This window comes from Silene latifolia, chromosome 1 (assembly GCF_048544455.1).
Source record: "Silene latifolia isolate original U9 population chromosome 1, ASM4854445v1, whole genome shotgun sequence".
Taxonomy (NCBI): Eukaryota; Viridiplantae; Streptophyta; class Magnoliopsida; order Caryophyllales; family Caryophyllaceae; genus Silene; species Silene latifolia.
This window is the reverse complement of record NC_133526.1, coordinates 7,533,273-7,546,065: the sequence shown is the minus strand read 5'-3', so window position 1 is coordinate 7,546,065 and position 12,793 is coordinate 7,533,273. Positions and strand designations below refer to the sequence as shown.

At 35.5% G+C, this 12,793-nt stretch overlaps 1 protein-coding gene across 5 annotated transcripts; it reads right to left on the bottom strand.

Moving 5' to 3' along the window:
• Positions 1-4,089: 4,089 nt before the first annotated feature.
• LOC141595847 (uncharacterized) lies at positions 4,090-10,815 on the bottom strand. Of its 5 annotated transcripts, XM_074415814.1 has the most exons (7): positions 10,576-10,757; positions 10,075-10,101; positions 9,821-9,945; positions 6,681-8,680; positions 6,009-6,129; positions 5,720-5,779; positions 4,090-5,260 (listed from the first exon to the last, which is right to left on the bottom strand). In XM_074415814.1, the coding sequence occupies exons 3-7, from the start codon at positions 9,827-9,829 to the stop codon at positions 4,322-4,324; spliced, it is 3,129 nt and encodes a 1,042-aa protein (XP_074271915.1). In that variant the 5' UTR covers positions 9,830-9,945; positions 10,075-10,101; positions 10,576-10,757; the 3' UTR covers positions 4,090-4,321. The 5 variants fall into 5 exon arrangements, with proteins under 5 accessions (XP_074271915.1, XP_074271904.1, XP_074271929.1 ...); XM_074415803.1 differs by lacking the exon at positions 10,075-10,101 and having other exon boundaries at positions 10,576-10,815; XM_074415828.1 differs by lacking the exon at positions 10,075-10,101 and having other exon boundaries at positions 6,681-8,488; positions 10,576-10,758.
• Between the last annotated feature and the right edge of the window lie 1,978 nt (positions 10,816-12,793).

Genomic DNA, 12,793 nt, shown 5'->3' with positions numbered 1-12,793 from the left:
GCAAAAACAGATTAAATAACAGATTTTATCAGAAAGTTTGACTAGCATATTATAATTAGCAGAATTAATTTGAGTGTTTGGTAATTGACAGATTACGATTAGTAAATTGTTAGTTTTCTTTGTAATACGGAGAAAATTTTTCTATTTTACAATATGCTAGGGTAAACAGCATATTATAAAACAACATATTGACCCCAAATATGTTGTTTCAATATGTTGTTTACCAAACACTAAAATTAGCATATTGATTTGTCAAACATGCTAAAACTCTTGAATATGCTAAAAATTGGTCAATATGCCGTTTACCAAACAGCGCCTATATGTAAAGCACATATCCCACTTGTAAAAATATTGGTCTAGTATATCCAAAGGAGGAGGTGGAGTATGAGATTTCAAGGGGTTAAGGTGGAGTTGGATGAAGTGATAATTAAACATTGCTTCCGTGAAGCCAACAAGGTCGCTGATTTTATTTTTCTTTTAGACATTCATATTCAACTCTTTCGAGGTGGTTTGAAAGCTGGTGGCTTCAACTTACCTCACTCATTTGAAATGATGAGATAGGTTGGTCAAGTTCAATTCCAAATCACTCCAACCAAAAAAGAGAAAAAGAAACATACATCGGATGTACTACCTCCAACTTTTTTATTTTTTGAGCATATATGTATTTTTTTTGAGCTTATTACCTCAAACTTTATTTGTTTTGAGCATATGTGTATTTTTTTGAGCATAATAAAGTTTATAAGTTAGATTTTAATATTTTTTCCGTCAAAAGTCAAATTTAACTAAACTTATATGTAACGTTTTTGAGTTTTATTATAATTTTTTAGAGTTTAATGTTTAAGTGAATAAACTCAGAAACTTCATAATGAAACTCAGAAACTTTAAAACAAAACTCAAAAACTTTATTATAATGTTCAGAAACTATAGAATTCGAGGTAGTACATCAGATGTATAATCCTCTTACTGACCAAAAATGAAATTGATCAAATCCATTCTATTTCATTCCAATCGAGCCAAACACTCTCTTATAAAATACTCCTTCCAATATTTAATTTTCTTCTCATTTGGCTTTTTGGTCAAGATTTTGATATTTTAACCTTAAATATTATTAAAATTATAATGAATCTTCATATGTCATTAATATATTTATATTTACAATTTAAAAGCCTTTTACAAACAAAAAAAATATTTTCAACAATAAAATTAACATACAAATGCTCCAAAAATACGGTTAACCGTTAAAGTAATGCATTGAAGACCGTGTAATTAAACGGGAATAAAACAGAATATTAGAGGGAGTATATACTACACAAAATTTAACATGCTCTATGGATGGGTAGTCTGCGTGAAGCTCGAGACCAAACATGGTAACAAAAATCTTGGTAACATAGTTCTAGCGAAAAAATTTCGTCCTCCTAGAGGACATCCTCCCTTCTCACATATGAGGTACAATATTTAATTCTTATTTTTGTCCTCCTCATATGTGAGTAGGGCGGGAGGACGGATTTTTTTTCAATAGTTCTATGTTAAGAAATGGTAAAATTTTAGGAATTTTCAAACAGTTTTTCCAAGTGAAATTTTTCTTTTTGTAAAACTTTTTACAACTATTTCCTTCAAATTTTTACGAGAATGGAAAATGATTAAATAATAATTTTCTTTTCATAAAAAAAACAAAAAATTATTTCCACCTATCAAAAATCAGTTTTGGATACATGAAAGATTTCGTTATCGATATTCAGCAAAAATACTTTATAATTTGCCAAAAAAGTTGTAGCACCAAGTTTATCAAAAATGATCGGGAAAGGTTACAAATAAAATACAATTCATAGTTACTCCGTCTTAAAAATACTTTTCAAAATACAAAATTCAACAATTCAAAGAACGAAGATACAAAATACAACCAAAATAAAAATATCAGGTACAACGTAACAAAATATAGGCGGACAGTTGGCGAGTGTTTAAGTAACTAATTTATTAAAAGATCACATACTTGTACCATTTTATGTGTTTTTTGTAAATTTTAGGGACATGCTAAATTCCGCACACAATTTTACTAAATCCCGCACATTTTTCCGCCTTATTCCGAATATACCCCTCTCATTTCTCACACCCACCAAGAGAGGGACAAATCAAAAACCGAATTAAAAAATAAAAAAATTCCCAATCGACGGACCACCAAGTCCCACCTGGAAACTGAACCGACGTCGGGGACGGAAGATTAATGGCGATATGGTTGATGACCGTTCGTTAGTTTCTCTGGCAAAGAGAATCGCTCGATATTTCTGTTCGTGGTCTAATTTTACAATTGTAAAATGTCATGATGTGGTTTTGCAGAATTGTCAAACATGTTTTCCATTTTCTCTAGCACTGGATTTGTTCACTCAAAGTTGTTAAACAAACAATTATTCATGTTCTAATTCTTCGTAATTAATTAGGCTTGTAAATTGTAATCCATCATCAATACAAACCCTAATTGTAAAGAAATCCTTTTTTTTTTTTTTTAAATAGAACATTAATTAGATCGATTAAAAGATAGGTTTATCAATAAAATTGTTGATAAAACGGTGAAATCACCGGTGAACTCTACAAATTACGATCCATAATTGTTGAGCTATTACCGAATTGGTTAGATTTTGAGAGAGAGAATGGAGATAACTTGTATTCAATTCTTTTTTTTAAGATGAAGGGTAGTTATGGAATTTATGGGCAAAATGTGTGAGATAAAGTAATATTGTGTGCAGGATTTAGCAACTACGAAATTTTATTGTTGTTCGTGACCCTATTGAATCTTTTATTTAGTACCTATTTTTTATAATGAACATATTTGTTTTACCGCTAATTGTGAACGCTTATTGGCGAATCATTTTCTATCATTCGTAACTATTTTATTACTTTTGGTACTCGTTTTACATAAAAATACAAGTGATCTCACAATAAATTTATTAAAAGCCCGTCTCTCAACATATACTCATCTACTAGTTTACATCCCATGTAATGTATGCACAATATTTATTGAGTTTTACTTTTTTTTAGTGGAGTCCATATTATTTATGAATTTTAAATTACAATTCACTTATTTTTTTATATTTTCCATCATTGTATTTTTATTTGAGCAATAAAAATACAAATCGTAAAAGTCATGAAATGAGTATTTAATGAAATTTTTTCTTTTACCGAGAAATTAATGTTGTTATTTTAGAATTTTCTTTTTTACTAATAACATTTTTTGCGCAACTTCTTATTATTAAAAGTCAATGAATTTTCATCGTGATTTTTTTTATCATATAAGACTGGAGATAAATTTGCGCAAAATGTGAAATATGGAATGTTTTAAATATTTAAATTTTAAAAGATTGTGCCATTAATAACCCATCATACAAATAGTATACGCTAAAAATACTAAGCCTAATTTTAGGAAATATGTTTTAAGCGAAAAAATTGAGAGCTTCTATATTCTTTTAGTAAATAGGGGATTATATAACTTATACTTATTCTGAACAAAATGCTGAACTCGGAAATGAACCGTATGGCTAACTCGCGATTACTAGCAATGATGGAAGATCATCTAAAACAACTGAATAATCAACATTATATAAAAGCCAAGTCTTTTTAAGACTTCTGATTGACCACTTAAATTAAGAAGATAAAGAGACTTTTGACCCCACCACTAATTATACATCACTTACATAAATTTTGATCAATTAATAATTTCTTACTTCACTAATTTTTTTATACATCGAAAAAATTACCATAGTAATACATAACAAATACATAAACAACACCACCACCACCACCACCACCACCATTAGAGCCTTAATCCAAAAATGATTTGGGATCGACTAAATACTTATATTAACAAAATAAAAATATTTTTTTAAAAAAAAAATCACCATAATATTTTAAAAACAACCCGTGCATTTTTCAGCATGGTTCTAAAACTAGTGAAAAAGAAAAGTTGTTCCACTATATTACGGATTTAGGCTTGACCCACTTTTGCAAGGTAAAATGTTGTCAATTAACCTGAAATTTCATAATATGGTCAAATGAGTTAAATTTCATAATATGGTCAAACACAAATAACTTAAATGCCATCTGTATAAGAACTATTTTTATGACTGCAAAAAAAAAAAGAGTAGCGATTAATTAAATTACACAAATTATGAAATCAGGAAAAGCAACACCAAACGGAACAAAAGAGAACCATTATTATGCTAAGAGCACACATTTCCGAAAAAAGTGAACTCTGTTTCCAAACGCAAAAACTGGAAGGAAACAATCAACTTTGGCTACAACTTGTAAAGAGGAAAAAACTAAAACTAGCCTACTTCCTACTCTTATATATGTCCAATCTCGAGTCCCTGACTGGATATCCAGACCCTGGACCAGGCGACCCATAAAATTGACCGCTGGGTAAACCCGCTACACTTTCTGGACCATAGGGTCCCCATGCTCTTTGGTGTTGGACATTCATGGGTGGCTGAAGCGGCTGAACCATTTGCACAACTGGTGCCCATAGTGGGCGCTGACGGATTTGATGGTTGGCAATGACCGGGTCATGTTTCATAGTACGCATTGGAAAAACAGGATTGTGAACCTGTTGAGGTTGCCATTCAGGAATGTCGTCGTCGTCATCATTCCAGGGTTCTGTAGGAATCCCACTACTACCGGTGTTATTCCCATTTTGCCCGTATTTTTGTATCAACTCTCTCATTTGTTCTACCTGTAGGGCCGGGGGTCGAGGATGATGCTGAAAATCTGTACCCCGACCTGAAATAGGAGAAGGGTTGGGATGAGATGAAACGGATGGATGTGACCCGCCTGAGAATTGGAATTCTGGCAGGTCATCATCTTCCCGGGGACCCGGAGGTCCAAACCCGGGAGGGGCATCATCGTCATCTTCATCCTCACTAACAAGTTGAGACTTTGAAAAGATAGGGGGAGGGGAAGCTTGTTTAGCAGCAAATACATTGTTTCTATTCATATCATTATCGACATATTGGCCACCGATTTGCTTTTTAGTTACGGGTTGCGGTTTTGACGGGATGGGAGACATGGCAGATGGTGTAATTTGCACTTTTCTCCATACAACAATTCCAATAAGGCCATCATCAATATCACAAAGTTTGTCAGTGTAGCTCTTAGGAAGATGTTTGACAATCATATCTACTGTTTTTGAGCGTGGCGTGCAGAAATATAGCTCCACTCCGTTCCCAGGCTCAGCAAATCCGACTCTCTCATCTGCAATGTAAGAATCCACGAGCTGTGGAGAGACGGGAGCGAAAGCAAGTCAGCCAAATTACCACACAAACAACTTACTTTTTCCCTTTTTTAACTTTTAAATTAATGAAGATGCAGTAACTCGCGTTATTTTTAAATTATAACATGCTAAGAACGTTTAAGATGCTAAGAACCTTCATGTGTAATATTTAAGTTGCATAATCGGACTTTTATTTATAGGTGCGATTAGTAGATTATTTGAGAACAATTTATTAATCCCAAATTATAGTGCAATAGTAAATTTAAGAATTCAGAGAGTTTAAGGATATATTATAGATGATTTTAACAAACGCAGGGTATATGGTACAACTAATTTTAAAACACAAGCATAAAATCGAAAACCACTGGTCGAGATACAAGCGCGGAGATGATTTAGAAGTGAGAAGATTTTACAGTAACACCGCTGACATGGATAGGAAAAAAAAGGATAATAAATCTGTACCCCTTTTAAACTAGTCTGTTCAGTGTCAGTACATCCTTCCTTCAGTACAAAATGGCACACCTGATTATCACCAATACGATCAAACGGTAAATTATTGTACTACTCGATAACAGCCCTAAGTCTCTAACACAACGCTAGCAACTTGCAACCCGATATGCTCAAGGTCAAGATTGTTTAAACAAGCAAAATCTGACAGGACCACTTAATGGGATATTCAAGCAGTCAAGGACGGACTAAATGAACAAAGACATTAAGGCACTTGAAAATTTATTAAGAAACGATGAATTACCATAATGGTGCGGCTCCGAGACATAGGAAGTGCCTGTAAGAACTTATCAAATGCATCATACCTAACCCGGCCCTTGATATCGAAGAAACTTGCCCATTCTCCAAAACTGCCCTTTTCTCCACTGCAAGGGAACAAAAACTATGAGTAGGCAATACATCAAACAGAAATTTATTAAACCTTAGACATAACTGAAAGAGAGAACCTCAAAAGAAAATTAAATGTGTAACAAACTTCAATTGAATACAGAGCAAACCATCTGACAACACCATATTTTATTCATGTTATTGTGTCGTGCACGACAGGGGATACAATAACACTAAAATTTAGATCCAGTACAAATTATGACTATCTAAACTACAAGTGGCTCAAATCAAGGCAGTAATACAATTTGTCCGAAGATGTCACAGCAATCTGCATTGTTGAGAAATCAAGCTCTTCCATCATTACCGGAGGTCCAGAAGAACCCCTAGTTGAATCCCGGAAAATATTTCAAAACATATATCTTCAAATGCATATAAAATAAAATAACAGCATATTCCCAACCAACAATTGAGCCATCACGAAATTCATCATAAAGTAAACAATTTCACAGAAAAAACACATGAGCAAGACAGCTAAATGAGCAAGACGGCTAAATTAAGTACTATCATAATATGCGGGTAAACACTCAACCTTTTATATAAAGCCATAAAGTATGCCGCTGAAGAGACAGTAAGCTGCAGTTCTCCTTCCCAAACACATTCGCCCTTGAGTGGTTGAATGGCAGAGTTAGGTTTCAGAGTTCCAGTCACTCTCTTATTACCATCTGTTTTGGGGCTTTCCTTATTACATTCCACTTTTTCAGGAGAGATTTTCTTCACTGGACATTTTGGTGATTCTATAGGTGTCAAATTCCTCGACCCCAACTCCACATTTTCCTTATCTGCCTCACTTTTGGAGGTTGTAGAATCGGCATCTATATTCTCAAAAGGTGGATCTTTATTAAGTGACTCCATGAATTCATCCAAGGAAATTACTGGAGGAAGATCATTCAATTCATCACTCATCAACCCTTGCATATCAGCCCCATCACTAGGTAAAGTAATTTCACACTCATCTGCCTTAGTTTTTTCAGCTTTAGGAGCTTCAACATCAAATTTGTCAATCTTCAACCGCTTTGAAGGAGCTACACTTGGTATCTCCTCCATAGTACCAACATCATGCTCAAAATCCACCTGATATTCGCCTTTGTGAGTCTTCTTTACCAAGCGCCTCATGTTAACGTCTGTTTCAGGTAAAACTTTCATGTTATCAAGCTCTTCGGCTTTTGCAATCCGCCACTCAGAAAGCTCCTTCGAAGCAAGCTCCTCTGCTGTCATTGAGCACAGACGATCAGGGGGTAACTTACCTGACATAACCCTTTCTCTAAGCTCAGGGTTGTTACGATCTTTCAAGTTGAACAAAAGTGATCTCCCCTTCTCTTTATATTTCTTATTTACACCCCCAAACAATTTAAAAAGTTCTGACTCGATTGCAAGAGCTACAGATTCTGGAGATTCGGCCGTTTTTCTGGATAAATCACTAGCTAGGTCTACATTCATTGGCTCAGGTTTTACATCATTTTCAGTTTCTTTCACATTTGGTAAACTAAGATCCGACTCCCATGAAAGGCCATTCCCCTGCAAGAAATCATCTTTGAAATACATGCTACTGCTAAAAAGGGAGTCATCACCAGGTAACACGGAATTACACTGGAAGTCCGTCCCCAAGAAGCTCTCTGTTTGTGATGCCTCTCCAAAAATCTCTTTTGATTGAAATGATAATGATGTTTTGTCGTCAACAGTGCTCCCACCAGCGGAAGATGGAATGCTAGAAACATGGGACTGTCCATCGTTCGTAGATTCTAGAGGGGCAGCGGCATTGCTCGATGGACAATCCAAAGATTTATGCTCTTTTGGTCCATCCCGAGTACCAGCTGTAACGTTGTTATCTATCTTGATCATCTCATCTGGGTAACCTTCTTGCTCTTGGGTTACTAGGGCAAGTGCAGAAGCTAATGACTCTCTCAGCTTGGCTCTAACAGAATCATGGGACTCCGTCTGGCCTTTTAGAGCCCCTTGTGGTTGTAGATTTTTCTTCGTAACATTTGATCGAGAATCATTTACGACAGGTTCAATGTGCACCACCTTTCTACCAGAGGCTGCCTTTGAAGAATTCTTCTTTGGTGCTGATACTTGTAAAGCACTAGGGGAAGTAGCGTAGGGGCCCACCTGCATCACTCTCTTATTAGACGCAAACATCTTTTGAAGACCTCGATTATCTTCTGTGCGTTCGGTTATCACTTTCCTTTTATATGGCAATGCTGATACTTGATGGCTTGAATTTAACTGCAAACCTTGTTTACGGCCAGCTTCTTGAATAGCTTCAGTACGATGCAGCTGATTCACACTCTTTAGCACGGGTTCCAACTGCCCATTTATATTACATGATATCGACCTTTCCTGTTCCACAGGACCATGTAAAATTGGATAAGATCCCACAAAATTATTTTGAGCACTTGAAGGAAGTTGGCATGGATTGCCATTTGTAAGTTCAGTAAATCCATCTAACGTGTTAGATACCGAAGGATCAGCTCTGCTCATAGTCACATTCAGTTGACCTCTCTGATTGTCTGGTAATGTCGGCATAGTTAACTGTTTAAACAAGAGCATTTGACAATTTTATAATCACAACAACAGCGAATAGGTATGCAATATGTTGATCAAGTTGGTTCAGTGGAATACAAAAAAAAAAGCAATCAAAGCCAAAGTTAACAAAAGACAACTATAATCTATATGAAAACAATTTCAAATACTTGGCCCATGAGAATCAAATGATACATAAAATGGACGAGTAGCTAATTACATTTCCCATGGCATATCGGAAACACATAAACTTCAAAAGGGTACATATCGGATATGTCAGTACAGCAGTGACATAATGTAGGAAAAATAGGGTAAATATCGGATAACTAGGGAAAATGTGTCCTCCATTTTTGCACACGAACAAAAACTACTCTAAGAAAGAGTATAAAAAAACACATCTTAAAGCTATAAAAAAAAATACATCCACACACAGCTCCTTATATGGATACAGGACCCATATGCTAAAATAGAAAATATAAGTAGGTGTTCAAAATGCGAGAAAAAAAAAACCGGATCCTTGATCCCAAAAAGATTTGGAGTTGGCTATCATGGAATACCATTGCTATATTAATTCCCCTCCCCTTATTCTATTACGCCAAAGCTAAGGGGCAACGCCTCAAGCTGCCAAACCCCGTGAAATATGACTTCCTCAAAATAGCTATCATGCACTTTCCTCTCGTCCAGCGATCTGAGTCCCCTCAGATAAAAACCCGCTGACAACTACCAGCTACAAGAAATAGTAGTCATCTCACTAGAGTTGGTTCATAAGAGAAAACAAAGGAAATATTAATGTTTGTTTCCCCAAACGTTAGTTTTCTTAATGATAGTTAAATAGTTGGAAGGCTGCAGTTAATCAAATATCCCTAGAGTAAATTTACTCTGACGTCCAAGTATCCAACAAATCTTAATTTAAATGGCACAAGGCACCAAGGGGTAAAGGGGACAAAAAACCAACGCGCAAGGCCATTTGGGCGCGAATGTGCACTAACTAGCCTCAGCCTTATCTAAAAGGTGCGCGCCTTCGCCTTGGGACTCAATCCCTGAGTGCCCCTTGCACCGTCTCAAACTAAGCAAAGTCTATACTCCAATCTATTAAAAGTTCGCTAACAACCTCTTATAAACTGAGACAGATCAAAGTTTTATATTTACCTCATCCATCACAGTACTTGTTTTAAGAGACGGCTGTTACACCATGAATGCCGTCATCTCATTCTCAGCCAATTTCACCAAATTTCACCGCACTGCAGTGCCATTAAAACACCCCGTCCCTGCACCTAAAAGTAATAAACAATAAGAACCCACAAGCTCAAACTCAAAGCTGCATACCTCTCCACCTTAAAACCCTAACATTAATCAAACAAGCAGCTGTCAAAACATCACATACTTGCATCAATAAAACCTACCTCAAAACTCCGCTCCATTCAAAAACCCTAACATTAATCAAACAAGCAGCCGTCAAAACATCACATACTTGCATCAATAACACCTAACTCAAAACTCCGCTTCATTCAAATTACATTGCGACGGAGACAGTCTACTTTAACAGCACACTTCAGCTAAGATATAAGATCCATAGACCACAAACCAAACCGATATAGTGTAAATCTCTCGAAAGACCGTCTCATGCTATTCTTGTATCATAATAACCTTACTTAGAAAGTCCACTCATCTATCAACTAACCTAACTACTTAGATCATAATTAACAACTCAAATTAACGCATGAACATTGTCTATCAAAAAATTAAAACAAAACTAAGGCAAAAAGCATGTAATTAAATGGAAGTACACAGAAAATAGGCACAAAATATGAACAGATTTCAATCAATTACGCATCAAATCGAAAAAAAACTCGACAAAAATTGATTGAAATGTAATGCTAGTAGCAATAGAATAATGAACTCACCAAAATGCGAAATTATTGAGTAGAGCATATACAGCAAAGGATGATTGGGGAATTTGACGGCGATGAGAAGGGATGATTGAGGATTTTGGGGGTGTTTGTTTGTTTGATTGAAAAAATACGTAGAACCCTTAGGGTTATGACTTATGCGATAGAGATACAAAAGACGGGGGATTTTTCGTAACAAATTTGGGTGGCCACCTTATTTTTAGTTTATTAGAATTTTTTTGTTTATTAAAGACTAAAGAAAAAAAAAAGATTTCTTTGGGTTTTGAATTGATTTTTTTTAAACTACAAGTAGTAAATACTAAATAGGTTGTGCACTGTCCGACCCGAACCGAAACCGGGATGTAAAAAACCTTAGGCCATAAAATTTTGGTCCAAAATTCGGACACAACCAATTGGACTGGAATATGTGGTCATCTTGATTCCAGTCTTGTCCGGTCCAATTTTTCTGTCCGGATCGGATATTGCACACCCTACTACTCCCTCCATTCAACTCCACTTTACAGGTATTCCATTTCCGTCCATTCAACTCCACTTTACAGGTTTCCTTATTTGGACAAAAAAAAGACACTTCTATCCTAATTGAAATCGCCTATTTACAAAAAATGTCATTGCACTATTACAAATTTAGGCAACTACAACGCCCCTTTAACAACGATTATTCACGAAAATCACAATAGACGTTGTAGAATGTATGGCGCGAATTTTACTAAAATCAATTACAACGGGTATAGTTATAAAAACCGTTGTTATTATTTTTAACAACGGGTCACACATGCGGAACCGTTGTTAATAATTTGGCGCAAAATTGGCGCAAAGTTAGTGAAAAGTAATCACAACGGTTACTTTTGAAACCCGTTGTTAAAACATATTTGACAACGGCTGTTTTTTACAACCGTTGTTAAAACATATTTCACAACGGTTGTTGTTTAATAACCGTTGTCAATACCTTCCATACTATAAACCACACAAACAAGTCTCTGCGCCCACAAAACACAACCCTTAATACACAAACACAAACACAGCAGACAAACAAACACAAAACACATACACACTCTCTTTCTTCTTTCTATTTCTCTATTTCTCTTTCTCATCGCCGCTTTATCTTCTCGCCGTCATTGTGATTTCATCGTCTATTACGTTCGTATTTATCGGTAAATCTAAGTACATCTTTGTCATCGTCATTATTTTCTTTTTCTATTTATTTCTTTTGCATATATGTGTTTTTATCGACCATTATGTTATTTGTTTAAGTATTGTTCGCATAATTAGTTACTAAAACAATGAAGAAGCAAGATGAAGAAGTAAGATAAACATAATTAATATATATATATATATATATTTATAAATACATAAATTAAAAAAAAAAATTACATATGTAAAAATGCAATTCTTATATTTTCATGGAGGATCTTATTGTGCTCTATCGTATCCATCCTCTCCTCCTTGGCTATTTGGAGGTTCCGTTCGCGATTCTTTATATCGTCATATAGCCGCAATCTGTTGTCTTTCCGTCAAGCCATCTTCTTTGGCGTGCTTGAGTGCGGATCAAGCTTCCGCAAGGTAGCTCCTGAAACTTTCCTCAATATGGAGGAACCGGCGGATGAAGTTGTTGTTGTTCTCGATCATGGTAAGAGTCTTTAGGATGAAATTGTGGGTTAATATCCGTATACTACCCCTTTAATTGTAGGACTATAACGTAAAATATACATGTGAATATAGTCATAAAACATAAAAACGATAAGGAACAAGAAATCAACCTCGGGTCCTTGATGAATGGCGTAAAGAACAGAAATCAAACCAGATTCCCTCCTAATTGTTGCACCCAAGACCTTGTCCGAGATATGCCCTTGTGCTAGAACAGTGTTCTCCGATTGCCTTGCAATATTGGGAGAACTGATGTGAGTTTTTCACTGGATGAGAGATCCGAATTTCGAGAGGCACTGTTCTCGAAACCCTAATTTCTTTTGTGAAAGAATAATCAGGTTACAAAGAGGAGAGACTCCCTCTTTGTATGGCTCGGTCGTGAGCTCTCAATAGGGAGAGTGGGCTTTCCACTTTCTCTCATTTCTAACTCATGGTACAACCCGAAATCCTAAATGCATATGACACGGTCTGATCATAAACTCTATTATCGGTTATCGAAAATTAAGGCATCGACTAATAATACGGGTTAGTGAATTATTAATACGTGTCCGACAAAACAAAAGTATTG